Genomic DNA, 16,195 nt, shown 5'->3' with positions numbered 1-16,195 from the left:
TCCGCCGCAACGCCGCACGCGAGAGCGCGAATGGTCGGGCGCGACGTTGCCGCCTCCCTGCCGCCGCCATCTTGGGTGCGCGCGCGCGACCCGGCAACTCCGCCGCGCGGGGCGCCCTCCAACATCGAGGCGAGGAGTAACGATTTTCCGAAAACGATTTCCAGTATGTGGAATCCTTCCCTTTTTTTTTTGTTTCTAGATCCGTTCCCGTTGTCTGCACTTTCTACACTCGAGGGTCACGAGGAGATTACACTTTTCTTGAATGGTAAGGAAGGGTAGATACACTTTCGCCGAGGTCCCGAACGCCAGAAAACTCAAAAAAGTACAAGATGGCCGTTTTGGCGGGACGGTATGCGATTTTGGAGATATTCGAATCGGATGATGAAGGAAATGAAGATCTAATGCTTCCTACGTCACATCTTCTAGCGAATGATGACGATAGTGATAATATATGATGCAGGAATACGTAACAATTGTAAAGAAATTAATTGCAAATCATTACATAATTTGTGAGAAATAATGATTGTACGATTTTTCAAAGATTACGTACAAGATTAAAACGCTAAACCGTTCTATACATGAAGAAAATGTATTAATCGTTATTTATATTTATATTACGTTGAGGTCTCGGGACAAACTTCGTATTTTCCTGTTTGTTGGTATTTTCAAGTTTCAAATTTGCCGCCGAATTCCCAGCCTACGGTTTTTTTTTAACATCTTGCACTAGCTCGGGATCGAGGGTAGAAAGTGTAGAGAAAGTCTACACTCGGTGTAGATGCCCTCGCAAAACGAACATGCGAAGTTTGCGTCACTTCCGTCAAAACGAACGCCAAAGGGTACACTTTTCGTTAAAATGTGGAAAGTGTAGACGAAACGAACAAACCTCTTCTATCTCTTCGGAGGATTCCGAGAAATCGGATAGGTTCGGAAGAATTCGGAAATCCTCGGGCAAGATACTCGACGGGACCGTTTTCTGACCTCTATCGATCTGAAGTTCTTCGCGAAACTTCCGACTCATCGCTCTGTATCGATAATCTGAAGTTAAGGTGAAGTGAAACACGTCGAGGAACTTAATCGACGTCGATAAAGAAGATTTTTCTAAATGCCTACGTAGCCGACGTTCGTTTTTATATTGACAGCTGTGTCGGATCATATTGGATATTGAACCAAATGGCATACTCCACCTGTCGTTTTCGTACAATAAATATCAAGAAATCGAAGTAAATCTCCAGAAATCCTCTGGATTCGTGCTTTCTGGGGCCCTAATTGACTGCAGAGGGACCCCCTGCGCCATCTGTGATTTCCAGGTCAATTAAATTTTCACTCCGAGACCTCGTATTCTCATCGTTTTAGCATAGAAGCGCATACAACACTTTTTTTGCCTTTATCCCGTTCAATTGCGAGTTTATCGATTACCAGAGTGTTCTAAATTGTCGTAAAATTGTCCTGACCCTTTCGTTTCTCATATCAGAGCCTTCGATAATTGTATATTGATCGAAATATGAGAACTCGACGCCATTTTGCTTCTGGTCTGGGCTAAGTTTACAAATTTTATCAAAAAATCCAAATTATGAATGTGTCAGGAAAATTCTTAGATGATCAGGAGTGATGTGTCAAAGCTTCGGACAGTTTGGTCTAATACCCTTAAAAAAAAATTGTTGTATTCGAATCGACTAATATGAAGGGGGTTTCACTTTACCTTAACTCCTTCGCATAACCAGAGTTAAGGGCGAGGGATAGTTGCGAGGAATATTTTTTAGAAATCTACTGGCGCTGTCCAGGTCAAACGGGCGATGGTTCTTGACAAACGTAGTCTATGCAAATTCGTTTTGCCTACACTTTATACACTTTTACGAAAAGTGTACCCTTTGGCGTACGTTTTGACGGAAGTGACGCTGTTCGTTTTGCGAGGCATCTACCCCGAGTGTAAACTTTCTCTACACTTTCTACCCTTGATCCCGAGCAAGTGCAAAAAGGGTAGCCCGCGAATTTGGCGGCAAATTTCAAAATTGAAAAGACCAACAAACAGGAAAATACCAAATTTATGCTAACATCTCAACGTAATATAAATAGAAGTCATTAATGCATCTTCTTCATCTATAGAGTGACTTAGCGTTTTAGTTTTGTACATAACGTTTAAAACAATTTACAATAATTATGTATTGCTACCTAACGTCAACGAAAGTACATCTACCCTTCTGCACTTTTCAAGAAAAGTGTAGTACCCTCGTTACCTTCGAGTGTAGAAAGTGCAGTCAATGCGTCAAACCTATAACATCGCCATGAGTGCCTCTTTTCTGTTTATCTTAGGCTATGGATAACATTTTATATCGTTTTAAAGATATACGGATATCTAAATGGCTGCAGTTGTGCGACCGATTAACAAGATGGAACCTTCAACTGTAAGGAAATACCAAGACTGTTCCGTCGGTTAAAAATTATTCTAAATAAAATCTAATTACGACATCCGGTCTCAAAGATGTCTTTGATGGGAATCGAAAATTAGCTTAAAGGGGTTTAAGCTAATTTTCTGTCACGATTGGAAACCATCTAGAGTTTTGCGACAAGTACGACATACATTTGGTTATTCACGTTGTGTCGTATATGGTATTTCGGTAGGGCACAGACCGAGCCATTGAAAATAAATTAAATAACATGTACGAAGCCGTGTCGGGCGTCGTAAGAACATCGCAATTGATTCGACACAATCTGCAGAATGTGTCGCAAAGGGATTAATGCTATTTAAGCGAGATATTGTACGAAAGTCTCGCATAAAATCGTAAGAGTAGGTCGAAATGGTTCGGGATGAATCGAGCGGAACTTCTTTACCAACCAAGGCGCGGCGATCTTCAAGGAGCTTCCGCTGATTGCTGAGAGATGACGCTGAAGTGCGTGCATCGCCGATTCCTCCGCCGAAGTGTCTTATTCGAGTCGACTGATTTGAGGGGGGTTCCACTTCACCTTAATAAATACACAAATTCGATCCTGAGCGTCTCGATCGACACATAAATCCGGATTTACTGGGTTTGGACCCGATAAATCCCAAATTTCGAGTACAAGGATTTGGAGACGAGTTATTTCACATCTAATGAACAAATACTTTAATCGGTATTAAGAGGATATGAAAGGCGCTAAGAAATTTAATCGACGTCGAGAAAGTAAAATTCGTCTATACCCTTTTTGGTGGTAATGCCGTTTTGAATCCTCAAGTGGTAACATAAGCTGGCGCGTCCCATTACCGACATTTATATTTATGTCGAAGTCTTTTACAGTTTACGTTGAGAATTATACGAACTGAAGGGTTTTATATGTCATTTCGGTAAAGTAATAATAAAAAGATCGATGTAAAACTGCCGAAATCCCATGAATTCATGACCGTTTATATTTTGACGAACCAACGTCGCCATCTGTGAAGTTTAGCTGCAACTAAATTTTCTCTCTAAAAACACGCATTAGCTGCAAGACAAGCCAACATTCTCTTGCAATCTTTGGTGAAAGTATTTTCCACATTTTCCCATCTGACTCTGTAATATTCCATTTCTACGGTATTCTAAATTGTTCGAGCTAGTCGTGAAACTCTTCATTTTATATTCTAAGCCTCCAAGAAGCGTAAAACATCGAAAATGGGCACGGATCACGCCATGTTGGTTCTAGTCCATGATGCGTAAATCAATTTTTGATGAAAAATAAAATTTCATGAGTTTCAGGACCTACTTTAGGGCCTCCATATTCACGTGGTAAAATTTGAACCGAATCGGTACATCCAATTCGGGGAATACCTTCACCAACGATTTAACTTCTCAGATATATATATATATATATATACTGACTCTTTCATATCCTCTTAAATACCGATACATCATTTCACGATAATAGAGATAAGACAACTCCATTACATCTGATGTAATTCCAAAGAATATTCCTTGAAGATAACATTCCATTATACATCCGTCTTGAAACCAGACGCTATTTGATACCACACATATTAACTTATCTCCACTACATCCTTATCTAATTACTATGTACCCACGTTGTCATTTTTAATTGTCAAATCATCCCTGGTTTGAAAGTGGAACTAGCGCTTTTGGTGAGCCATTTTTTCGTGGAGTTCCATTGGCCCTCTCGTATGCTTAACAAAGTCCATCAAATATTTCGAATTATGAATAATACAAATATGAATGATATATATGAAATATTAAAACGAATTTGTATCTCGAACGATTCATCAATTGTATAGAATAATCTTTACAGATTATTATTCAGGTTATCACCCCTTTCGTACGTACAACAAAATCCATGAATGATGTATATGAAATATTAAAAAGAATTTATATCTCGTACGATTCATCAGTTGTATAGAATAATCTTTACAGATTATTATTCAGGTTATCACCCCTTTCGTATGTACAACAAAATCCATAAAATATTTTGAATTATGAAAGCAATACAAATATGAATAACGTTCAAAATTCTATAAAGTATTTCATATGATTTATGAATTTGATGGAATAAGTTTCAAAGATTATCATTCACAGTTTATCAACTCTTTCGCATGCACAACAAAATCCATAAAATATCTCACATTATAAACACAATACACATATGAATAATGTTTAAAATACTATAAAGTATCTCATATGATTCATGAATTTGATGGATTAATTTTGAAAGATTATCATTCGCAGTTCATCAACTCTTTCACAAGCACAACAAAATTCATAAAATATTTCGCATTATAAATGCAATACAAATATGAATCATGTTCATAATACGGTAAACTATCTCATATGATTAATGGATTGGATGGAGTTAATTTCAAAGATTATCATTCACAGTTTATCGGCCAGTTTTAGATCGGAAAGCGCGCATCGTTACCCGCGTCGGCAAGGTCGAATCCGCGAATTTTTATCCCGAGGCGTCGCGACGCTCGCACGATAATGGAGGTTAGGAACACCCGCTTCAGGACGCATGCGCGACCGATTATCTCTCAGGGGTCGAAACGAAGTACATTTCAGTTCTCTCTTGTGGCCGGTTCGAGAAGAACTGCCACGTGAGACACGAAATTCAATTTTAACGACCGCATCTGCGCCATTCCCAACGAGTCGAGGTGTCAAGGCCAGGCCTGGTTTCAAGACAATGTCACATTGTGCCCAAATTCTGCGCGCACAGGTATTACCACAGAATAAACCTTAAAATTAATTAACCATTCAATTAAAACAACAGAAGTTGACACAAAACGGAGCATCTTTTCATACCTGCAAGGAAAATTTTTTCACCAACGTCAAAACTGCTTCGTCCTCCAAGGACTTCTTGACCTCACACAAAGGTCGTTCCGATGTGACAGATCTGCCAGAACTTTTTTAATTCAAGCCGTTGGATGTTGCACGTCACAATGAACCGTTTATCTTGAGTTGGTGGATGAATCGTCCTGGAATATTCAAGAAACAAGTCCTTAAGTGTGCTTTAGACATGTCGAGTACAATTAAAAAATTTAATTGCATGGAACTCATGAGCTAAGGCATTTTTAAAAAAAGGTTTAAAGAAAGCTTGTTTAGATTGTTAATAGCTGACTTAAATGTATATTGGGACGTGCAATACTTTGTAGATAGAATTGATTTTTCGGGGACTGTCATCGAAGGAAATATTAATGAGGCTTTAATGAAATTCTATTTAGTATTTTGCATTCAATGTTCTAATGATATCCGATGCGATTAAAAATCTTAACCACATGTAATCTATCTTATAAATAGCTATTTTGTAAATATCTACAATGATTAAACGTAAATTCATGAGATGTTTTTAGTTGAATATGGGAGATCAATTTCGAAATGAATTACTTGATTAATCTGTGTGCCAAGTAAGCAGCTCCGTTTAAAGTTTTATTTAGAATTAAAAGCCGATTGAAAGAGATACATTGATTATTTTCTAACCCTGAAATATTTAATTCTTACTTCCATTTGGCTCGAAACGGTCGAACTTTGGATTATGTGCAATCAGTGCGATTGCACTTTGGTCTGAGATTTTTCGGTCGACTCCGATGCATCTTATTGTCAGTCATCCAGCGATTAATGATAACAGACTGTTAATCGTAAGCTGCAATATCTTGGAAAATCATTTTCTTCCCAGCTGCTTCTTTTTCAATTCTTAAGGAAGATCAGCTGATCGAGAAGGGGCATTTCGATGTCCTAAGAGTCTGACAGTGTCAAACTGCATGTTTGATCTTAAAAATAGATTGTATTCCTCGCTTCGTTACGTAATACAGTAGAAAGAAGCTATACGCGTGTGGGAGGTATATACGTATTTCTAGGTTATGAAGGTTACGATACCACGCGTCTTAAATTTTTCTCATCGCCTGCAAGTTTTTCAGAAGAGATTAACTTGACTCCTTAACGGTGTAATATAAAATCGTTGTTCATAAACAACACTTGTTTGAAATTACATTTCGAGCGTTTAATTGCGAAACTGTGTTACAAAGTGACAAATTTGAAAGATGATTCCGCGCGACGGCGCTTTACTACTGGCGCGAAATTTGAATTGCAAAATGAGAAGTTCAAAATCGTCAAGAGTTTTGTTCATAATAAATATTGGAATGGCGCAAGGTACTTAATTTAAATTGTTCTATGTTAAATCATCTGTAAAGCCACTTAAGAATTTGAGGAAAACTCCTATAGAAATAGGAAAACTTATCGAAGCATAATAAACGAAAATATTTTCATACGTGTTTAATTAATATCAAGTCGCAGTGTTAAATATTTTTTTACATGTGTTTAATGCAGTAACAAATAATAAAAAAAAGGCTTTTAAGATCTACTACACAGTGAATAGTATCAACACTTCCAAAGTATTTTTCCTGTAATTTGAAAAAAAACCTTTTTTATAATCATTCAGGTTTTATTAACCGAACTTTCTCATTTAATCTCCTCCCTGTGAAACATTAACGAATTAATGATTAAATATTTGTTGCAGAGATTCACCATCTTTGCGGCAGACATCCAGCAAAGATGCTTCAGCGTGAGTCCTTTGAGCTTCGCAGCAGCGAGGGTGGCTATGTCCAAGTTCGACAAGACCTCTTATCTACCTTACGAGAAGTTAGATAAGAACATCCACACAGTTAAGAAACGGTAATTAAATAAAGTGCCATAACACAAGTAGTTTTAAAAGAGCCTGTCAAACTCAAAAGCCAAAAGTGATGATTAATATTTTTAAGGTGAAACAAAAGGTTCGTTCTATACATATAAAACGTAAAAATATTGATAAAACTTTTCTCCAAACTGGATGCACCGAATCATTTGAAACTTCATCAAGTGATTATGGAGGTCCTAAGGAAGAACGTGATGCTCGTGAAATTTCTTTTCAAAACAAAGTTTCTTCTATTTAGCCTAGACTAGAAGCAAGATCACATTTCCTTCCTGAAAAATGAATTTTTACGAGCACCACCTTCTTCATCCTTAGAGTCTCCATAATCACATGTTGAAGTTTCAAATGATTCGGTGCATTCAGACTGGAGAACAGTTTTATAGTTATTTTGACGTTATATATATATATAATGAGCCTTTCATATCGACTCAATGGTTTCTTGTAAACAGGATTAAATAATTATCATGATGAATTACAGATTAGGCCGTCCTTTGACATTATCCGAAAAGGTCCTGTACTCCCATCTCGATGAACCCGACAAGCAAGACGTCGAACGTGGCACCACCTATCTTAGATTAAGACCCGACAGAGTAGCGATGCAGGATGCGACAGCTCAAATGGCCATGTTGCAGTTCATCAGCTCTGGTAATTATCTTTATCTTCCTATTAAAACATTCTTAAAGCATTCTATAAACATTTTATATAACAAAAATGTTGCTGGCCCATTTTCAAGTGTTCACATTTGTTGCGGCAAGTAAAATTTCTTGTTATGACTGTGAATTCTTTTTTTACATGCAGATGTCACTTTAAGAACTTTCCAACTGATGAAATACCCAATAAGGCTTATGCTCGATTCCACCAATCTCGGTCAAAAAGCTAACCCTCGGTTACAAGTTGCCTGTTCCATTATATTTTAACTGCGGGTTCATTTCCATTAACCGCCGTTTAGATTAATCAGCCGAATTCGATCGTTTAGTTTCAGTTAACTGAACTTTAATCTAAAAACTATACAAACGTGTGGAAAGCATGGCTTAGATTGTATATTGACATCTTATGACGAAACGGATAAAGACGTTTTTGATTCTATTTACAATTACTTAATGATCCAAGAAAGCTTGAAAATATTATATATTAATTCTTAGTCAAAGAACTTTACTTCTTGAGGCTAGTGTCTGTCAAATAACTTCTTGCATGAATCTTGTGGGACTTCGTGTCTCGATAAGGGTGGATCTATCTTGCTTTCTACTTGATTAGAGTATCAGCCAATAACGCGAACGCGTTTACCGACAATTCAACCTACTTCGAATAGCGTATAAGATTAGTTAATCGCGCTCTAAATAAATTTGGTGGAACATTTACGTATTTAACCCATGATTAACTTGGAGGTTAACTTTAACCTACGGTTAGGTAATCAATGATTTAACCGAGATTGGTGGAACAGGGCATTACTGTTTGAAAATAATTAGAACTAACAGAAGGTATTTAATTTCTAGGCCTGCCAAAAGTTGCAGTCCCCTCTACAATCCACTGCGATCACTTGATCGAGGCCCAGATTGGAGGCGAAGAAGATCTGAAGCGAGCGAAGGACCTGAACAAAGAAGTCTACAATTTCCTGAAGACTGCCGGAGCCAAGTACGGAGTGGGTTTCTGGAACCCGGGCTCTGGAATCATCCATCAGATCATCCTGGAGAATTATGCATTCCCAGGTCTGCTGATGATCGGAACAGACTCCCACACCCCTAATGGTGGAGGTCTTGGTGGACTGTGCATCGGTGTCGGAGGAGCTGATGCTGTTGACGTGATGGCTAACATTCCCTGGGAGCTGAAGTGCCCGAAGGTCATCGGAGTGAAATTGACAGGAGAATTGAAAGGCTGGACCAGCCCAAAGGACATCATCTTGAAGGTAGCTGGCATCTTGACGGTCAAAGGTGGCACCGGAGCCATCGTAGAGTACTTCGGACCTGGTGTCGACAGCATCAGCTGCACCGGCATGGCTACTATTTGCAACATGGGTGCTGAAATTGGTGCAACCACCTCTGTCTTCCCCTACAATAATCGCATGAAGGATTATCTGAAGGCTACTGGACGTGGAGAGATTGCATCTGCTGCCGATAACTTCAAAGGCAGTCTCTTGACTGCGGATCCCAACGCCAAGTATGATCAAATCATCGAACTGGACTTGTCTACTTTGGAGCCGCATGTCAATGGACCTTTCACTCCAGATCTTGCTCATCCCATCTCCAAGCTGGGTAAGCGATAAAGACTTTCTGTACTTCCAATCGATGCAATTAAGGTGAAATGAAATCCCCCTCAAATCGACTCGAATAACACACTTTTTTTTAAAAGGGTATCGGACCGAACTGCCTGAAACTTTGACACAAGACTTGTGAGCATCTAGGAATTGGCCTGACACATTCCAAATTTTGATTGTTTTAAAAAGTTTGTTAACTTGGACTAAACCAGACCCAAAATGACGTCGAAGTCTCGTATTTCGATCGATATACAAGTATTGAAGGCTCTAATATGAGAAACGAAAGTGTCAGGACAATTGTACGACAATTTAGAACATTCTAGTAATCGAGAAACTCGCATTTGAACAGGATAAAGGCAAGAAAAGTGTCTTATACGCTGCTCTGGTAAAACAATGGTAATACGAGGTTCGGAGTGAAAATATAGTTGACATGGAAATCACAGATGGCGCAGGGTGTTAGTGTGCAGTCAATTAGGGCATCTAAAACCGTGAATCCGGAGGATTTCCGGAGTTCTACTTCGATTTCTTTACAATTATTATACGGAAACGATATATGGAGTATACCATTTAGTACAGTCGTCGATCAAATTTCCCGACGTGTTTCACTTCACCTTAAAACTCCAGTTCTACTGAAATAATTTAAAGTCATAACACTTTTTTCCATCATTAATTGCACAAGCTAATTTCATTATAGAGATTTGAATAAACAGTTTAGATTCGATTGAGGAGAAGGAATGACAAGAATTTACTGTGACGTTGGTTTGTATCATTGACACGATTAATGAAGGAATGTTGTCAGCGTACTCACCTGATAAGGTGATAAATTTAAAAGATAACACACACGTACAGATAACATTCTAATTACGCATCAGAGTACGTAAAACATAATTGGATGATACGGAACGCAATTATATTTTTAATTATTAGGGCCGTACCTGAAATTAAATTATTTCCACTGTCATTCGATACCATATTTCGAGAATATATATTATTATTAAAGGAAATAGATTATTATACAGGGTGATCCACAACTCATCATCTACCTTATATACTTAAATTCCTTTTACAAAATCAAACAAAAGAGCGTAGTATGGCAAAATGTATGATCAATAATTTTTAAACTATTGAGCATTAAAAACAACCGAAGGTTTATCGTTATTTTCGCGCGTCCATAAAAAATAAGAAATTAATTACTCGCCACCAAGCACACTATATTACAGCTACATAACACTGGAATAACATGATATATAACAAATGTTATTCAATAGATACATTGATATCACATAACGTTGAATTATTGCCATTCAGTAACATTGTTACAAACTTGTTAGCATTGCAGTTATTTAATATTAACTTAACATATAACATGATACCGATATGTTATGTATACATTACATTATTCATTTTGTAACAGTGTTATATAGCTGCGTAGAAACTAGTAATACAAATCTTACTTATATATTATATGTATGTTACGTTACATGTTACAAATGTTATGTAACGGTTATATTATTGTTACATAACCATATTCAGTGGATTACCTATTGTTTTTCCAAAATTGATATTTGCTAATTATCAGATACGTCAGTACAACAATTGTTTAAAATCTCATACATTCTTCACAGAAATTGGTTTAATGTAATATACATATTTGATCATACGTTTTGCCATAGGATTTCTTTTTTTGTTCGGTTTTATACAAGAAATCTACAGATACAAGGTGGACGAGCGTGGATCACCCTGTACACCTCTTTATGCAGTTGATGTTTAATTTCAGGTGAAGCTGCCAAGAAAAATGGATGGCCAAATGAAATCAAGGTTGGACTTATTGGTTCGTGCACCAACAGCTCTTACGAAGACATGGGTCGATGTGCTAACATTGCTAAGCAAGCAATAAAGCATGGGCTGAAAGCCAAATCTGCGTTCAATGTCACTCCAGGCTCCGAACAAATCCGTGCTACCATCGAACGAGATGGAATCGTAAGTAATTTGTCACTTGTTGATACACTAAAAATTATTACTTCTGGAATTAACAACAGATATGTCAAAAATGAATTATTTCTTCAAAAAGCTTCCCGTCAGCTTTAAACTATACTCTCCTGATTCATTTACTTATTTTCTTTTTCATTTATTTAGAGCACAGTCTACCGTAAGGAGCTCTATGGACCTTTCAGGAACATCCTAACCTCATTTCTTTCCTTGCTATGTTAAGCTACTTTCTCACTTGCTGCGTTGCTGCAAAATTGAAAATCTGACTAGCTCAAAATTCTTTCTGTATCACCTATAATAACTGTCTACTTATTTTCAACTAGTCAGAGCGTTTTACTGCATGCATTTTTACAACAATGCTGCAAGTGAAAAGGTACCTTTAGCTAGCAGCAACACTAGCGATCCTTGCGGGAAGATCCGACACTTTTAAAGTTACAAAAGTGGCACGAAATTATGTTAAAAAATGGAGAAAATCATTCGATACATAGGAAAGGATGAAAATATTCTATCGGAGATCATTTGCCAAGATTTAGAGTTCCGTATACTCATAATTGTCGGCCAAGTTCTTAAATTAGACTTCTGATCGTATCTTTCATACAGGCTGAGACGCTTCGAGAGTTCGGAGGAACCGTCCTGGCCAACGCTTGCGGTCCTTGTATTGGACAATGGGACCGCCAGGACATTAAAAAGGGCGACAAGAACACCATCGTCACCTCGTACAACAGAAATTTCACTGGACGTAACGATGCCAATCCTGCTACACATGCCTTCGTCACGAGTCCTGAACTCGTCACGGCCCTCTCCATTGCTGGTCGATTGGACTTCGACCCAACAAAGGACAGGCTCAAGGGAAAAGACGGAAAAGAATTCTTATTAGACAACCCATTCGGTGGGTAAATTACTTCAAACATGAAGCAATCTGTTTGCACAGTTAAGGGGATGTGAAAGCGGCATCCGAAAGTTCAATCGTTCATAAAACTTTTCTACAAACTGGGTGTCCCAAATCGTTTCATACTTTAAAACGGGAATATGGAGACCCTAAGGTAGGTCCTGAAACTTCGGAAATTTCATTTTTTATAAACTATTTTTAAAATACCTATAAACAAATTTGAAAAGAATTGAAATTTCATGAGTTTCAGGACCTTCCTTATAGTCTCCCTATTCACGTTGTAAAGTTTCAAACTATTCGGTAAACCGAATTAAGAGAAAAGTTTTATAAACAAAATCTCTTCGACGCCACTTTCACATCACCTTAAAATGATACGAAAGGCGCTGAGAAATTCAGTCGAGGTCGATAAATTAAAATTCATCAATACCCTTTTTTCATTCAATGTGGCACTACGACCAAAAAGGTATACATGAATTTTATTTTATCTGCGTTACCACTTGAGTATTCAATATGGCATTACCACCAAAAAGGTATACATGAATTTTATTTTATCTACGTCGATTAAATTTCTCAGGTCATTCATATCACCTTAAAGACAGATTACACCAGAATAGTTATAAATGATAATTTTACTTTAAGGCGACGAACTCCCAAGCCGTGGCTTCGACGCTGGAATGGACACCTACGAAGCACCTCCGTCAGATGGCAGCAGTGTTAAGGTCGACGTTGACCCGAAGTCTCAGAGGCTTCAGATTCTCTCGCCTTTCGACAAATGGGACGGAAAGGATCTAACCGATCTGACAGTACTGATGAAGATCAAGGGAAAGTGCACAACCGATCACATCTCCGCTGCTGGTCCCTGGTTGAAATACCGTGGTCACTTGGACAACATCTCTAATAACATGTTCATTGGGTTGGTACTCATTGCTAAATACCCACTATCGGTATACCAAGCCACTGATCTATATACTAACTGGATAGCTGATACCTATTTGCTCCATACGGAGAGGACTTCGGCAAATTTAAGAGGATATAAAAGAGTCAGCCTATATATAGATTGACACTTTCATATCCTNTATAAAAGAGTCAGCATATATATATACCTGAGAGGTCAAATCGTTGGGGAAAGTATTCTCCGAATTGGATGTACCGATTCGTTTCAAATTTTACCAGATGAGTATGGAGGCCCTAAGGTAGATCCCGAGACTCATGAAATTTCATATTTCATGAAAAATTCATTTACTTATCATGGACTAGAACCAACATGGCGTAGTCTGTGCACGTTTTAGATGTTTTACACTTCTTGGAGGGTTGGAATCGAAAATGGAAGTTTCAGGACCTAGCTGAACAATGTAGAATATCGTACAAATGGAAAATTACAGAGTCAGATGGGAAAATGTAGAAGATACTTTCACCCGATTGGTTGAAAATAGGCAGACAGCCATCACAGATGATACAGAGAGAATTGCGAGCCAAGCATCATTCTTATATACGTTATCATTCTTTTCCCAACAGCGCCGTCAATTTTGAGAATGGAGAGATGAACAAGATCAAGAACCAACTAAACGGAGAATGGGGAGCAGTACCAGACGTAGCTAGGCACTACAAGAAGAACGGCGTCAGGTGGGTAGTCGTCGGAGATGAGAACTACGGAGAAGGCTCCTCCAGGGAGCACGCAGCCCTGGAGCCTCGCCATCTTGGAGGACGTGCAATTATCGTTAAGAGCTTCGCCCGAATCCACGAGACCAACCTTAAGAAGCAGGGAATGCTTCCGTTGACATTTGCCAATCCCAGTGACTACGATAAGATCCAACCCACCGACAAGATAAGTTTGCTTGGCCTGAAGGACTTGGCACCAGGAAAGGTAAAGCTGATGCTTGGCAAAATTTCCCTAAAGTTAAGTGAGATCCACCGAGGTCGGTAATAAGAGTTCTTCTAAATACCTGCGTTACCGACGTTCGTATTTATATTGGCCACTCTGCCGAATTATATTGGGTATTGCACTAAATGGCATACTCCATATACCGCCTTCATACAATAATTACTAGGAAAGTGGAATAAAACTCCAGAAATCCCCCAGATTTGTGGTTTTTGATGCTCTGATTGAATGCAAGGTGCCACTCCGCGCTATCTGTGATTTCAGTGCCAACTAAAATTTCTCTCCAAAACCTCGTGCCACCTTTGTACTAGCTCACAAGACACTTTCTTTTGCTTTTATGTCGTTTGAATACAACGGAATAAAATCAAAAAAGTGTCTTATGCGCTTCTTTGCCGAAACGAAGGTAACACGAGGTCTCAGAGCGAAATTTTAGTTGGCGTTAAAACCCCAGATAGCACTCTGTCCTCCATTACGGCATCATAAACAACGAATCCGGCGGATTTCTGGAGTTTTATTTAAATTTCTTTATAATTATTGTACAAAAACGACGTATAAAATATGCCATTTAGCGTAATACCTAATATAATTCGACACAGCTGTGAATATAAATACGAACGGATCGGTAACGTAGGTATTTAGGAGAATCTTGTTTACCGATGTCGATTAAATTTCTATAATTGGTCTCATATACCTTCAGGAATATTATCTAATGGTATTATATAATATTATCTCAAAGCCAATTCACTCTAATTATTACCAAATTGGAGACAATAGAACTAATATTTCCTGGGTTAACTTTCAGCCAGTCAAGGCGGAGATCAAGCACAAGGACGGCAAGGTGGAGACGATAACCCTGAACCACTCGTTGAACGAGCAACAAATAGGCTGGTTCAAAGCAGGCTCCGCTCTGAACCGCATGAAGGAAATTGCCGCCGGCAAATAAGCTGCTCTGACACCCTAAAACAATACAAAAAAAAAAGCGAATCAACAGAAGCGCCACCGCGAGAGCCAGTCGAACTAAACGTCGACCATAGTCACGCATAGGGTGAATTAGTTCAGAAAATATCCGCAAGGCCGATCAATCGTTGCCTCCCCTTCGCTGATTTCGAAATCCATTAATTTCGGATAACCAAATCCAACGAAAAGGTCCCCATAGAATTGTCTATTCCCTGGACAAGAATCCAGAATTACAGCGATGGTCGTCTCTCGATTGGTCGCCGACAATACTTAACGATACAGCTGCCATTATTTATTTATCCAAGCCGACAGGACTCGGCCACGAATCATGGTGCGTGAGATATTCTAATAGAATCTTCGGTCCCCCTCTTGGGGACCGTCCTTTGTAATTTTAATCCTTATCTTACGATAACCGGTAACAATGTCAACGATAAGAGCAGCACGTGGTTATGGTAGACGCTTTCGCGTAAGCGATTTTGTTACGTGCCTTTCCGAATCGAGGGAAACGCGGAATCGTTTCGGCAGACGCGAGATAACCTCAAAGTCTGACCGTGGTCGTGCAAGAGGGAGAATATCACGTGTGTGTAAATATATTTTTCTCGCGATTAGAGAGTAAGTCGTAAGTCGTAGGACGGAATGTACGAAGCACTGGATCAATTGTCAATTGTTAATAGTGACTGGCTTCGAGGTAATCATTAAAAGCATGTACTTGTTTTGAAGCCTCGCAGAGAGGTGCAGATTGTTGTTCAACTCGAATAAAAAGTTATAGTGATCTTTACAGGTTGTACGCGGTAATTCTTTCGACGTGCGACTTCGTGGACCTTTTTACCAGTTTAAGAGGATATTAAAGTATCAGCCTATATATATATATAGGCTGACTTCTCATATATATACAGAGATGAGTTGGGAGATTGCTCACGGGCAGAGTCGCGCGATCGCACCATGTACTGCCTCTGATTTCGTACGTTAGCTTTCACCGTTATTTGCCCCCAAGGGCGGCGCAACGAATTTCTTACCAGTAGGCGCTCGCGCAATCGCGATGGCTGTGCCATCTACCAGTTGCCGTTGGCGGCTCACGTATTCGCGATGGTAA

General features: G+C 38.8%; 1 protein-coding gene across 1 annotated transcript; it reads left to right on the top strand.

The window, feature by feature from the left end:
• The first annotated feature begins 5,010 nt into the window (after positions 1-5,010).
• LOC105702645 (aconitate hydratase, mitochondrial) lies at positions 5,011-15,880 on the top strand. The gene is made up of 9 exons (XM_012430356.1): positions 5,011-5,169; positions 6,967-7,121; positions 7,616-7,782; positions 8,631-9,386; positions 11,166-11,368; positions 11,978-12,266; positions 12,906-13,179; positions 13,782-14,130; positions 14,948-15,880. Exons 1-9 carry the CDS (start codon positions 5,137-5,139, stop codon positions 15,086-15,088), a joined length of 2,367 nt encoding a protein of 788 aa, XP_012285779.1. The 5' UTR covers positions 5,011-5,136; the 3' UTR covers positions 15,089-15,880.
• Positions 15,881-16,195: the final 315 nt, after the last annotated feature.

This window comes from Orussus abietinus, unplaced genomic scaffold (assembly GCF_000612105.2).
Source record: "Orussus abietinus isolate OABI.00-Male unplaced genomic scaffold, Oabi_2.0 scaffold728, whole genome shotgun sequence".
NCBI classification, from domain to species: domain Eukaryota; kingdom Metazoa; phylum Arthropoda; class Insecta; order Hymenoptera; family Orussidae; genus Orussus; species Orussus abietinus.
Note: the sequence above shows the minus strand (reverse complement) of the source record. Positions and strands in the feature narration are given on the sequence as shown.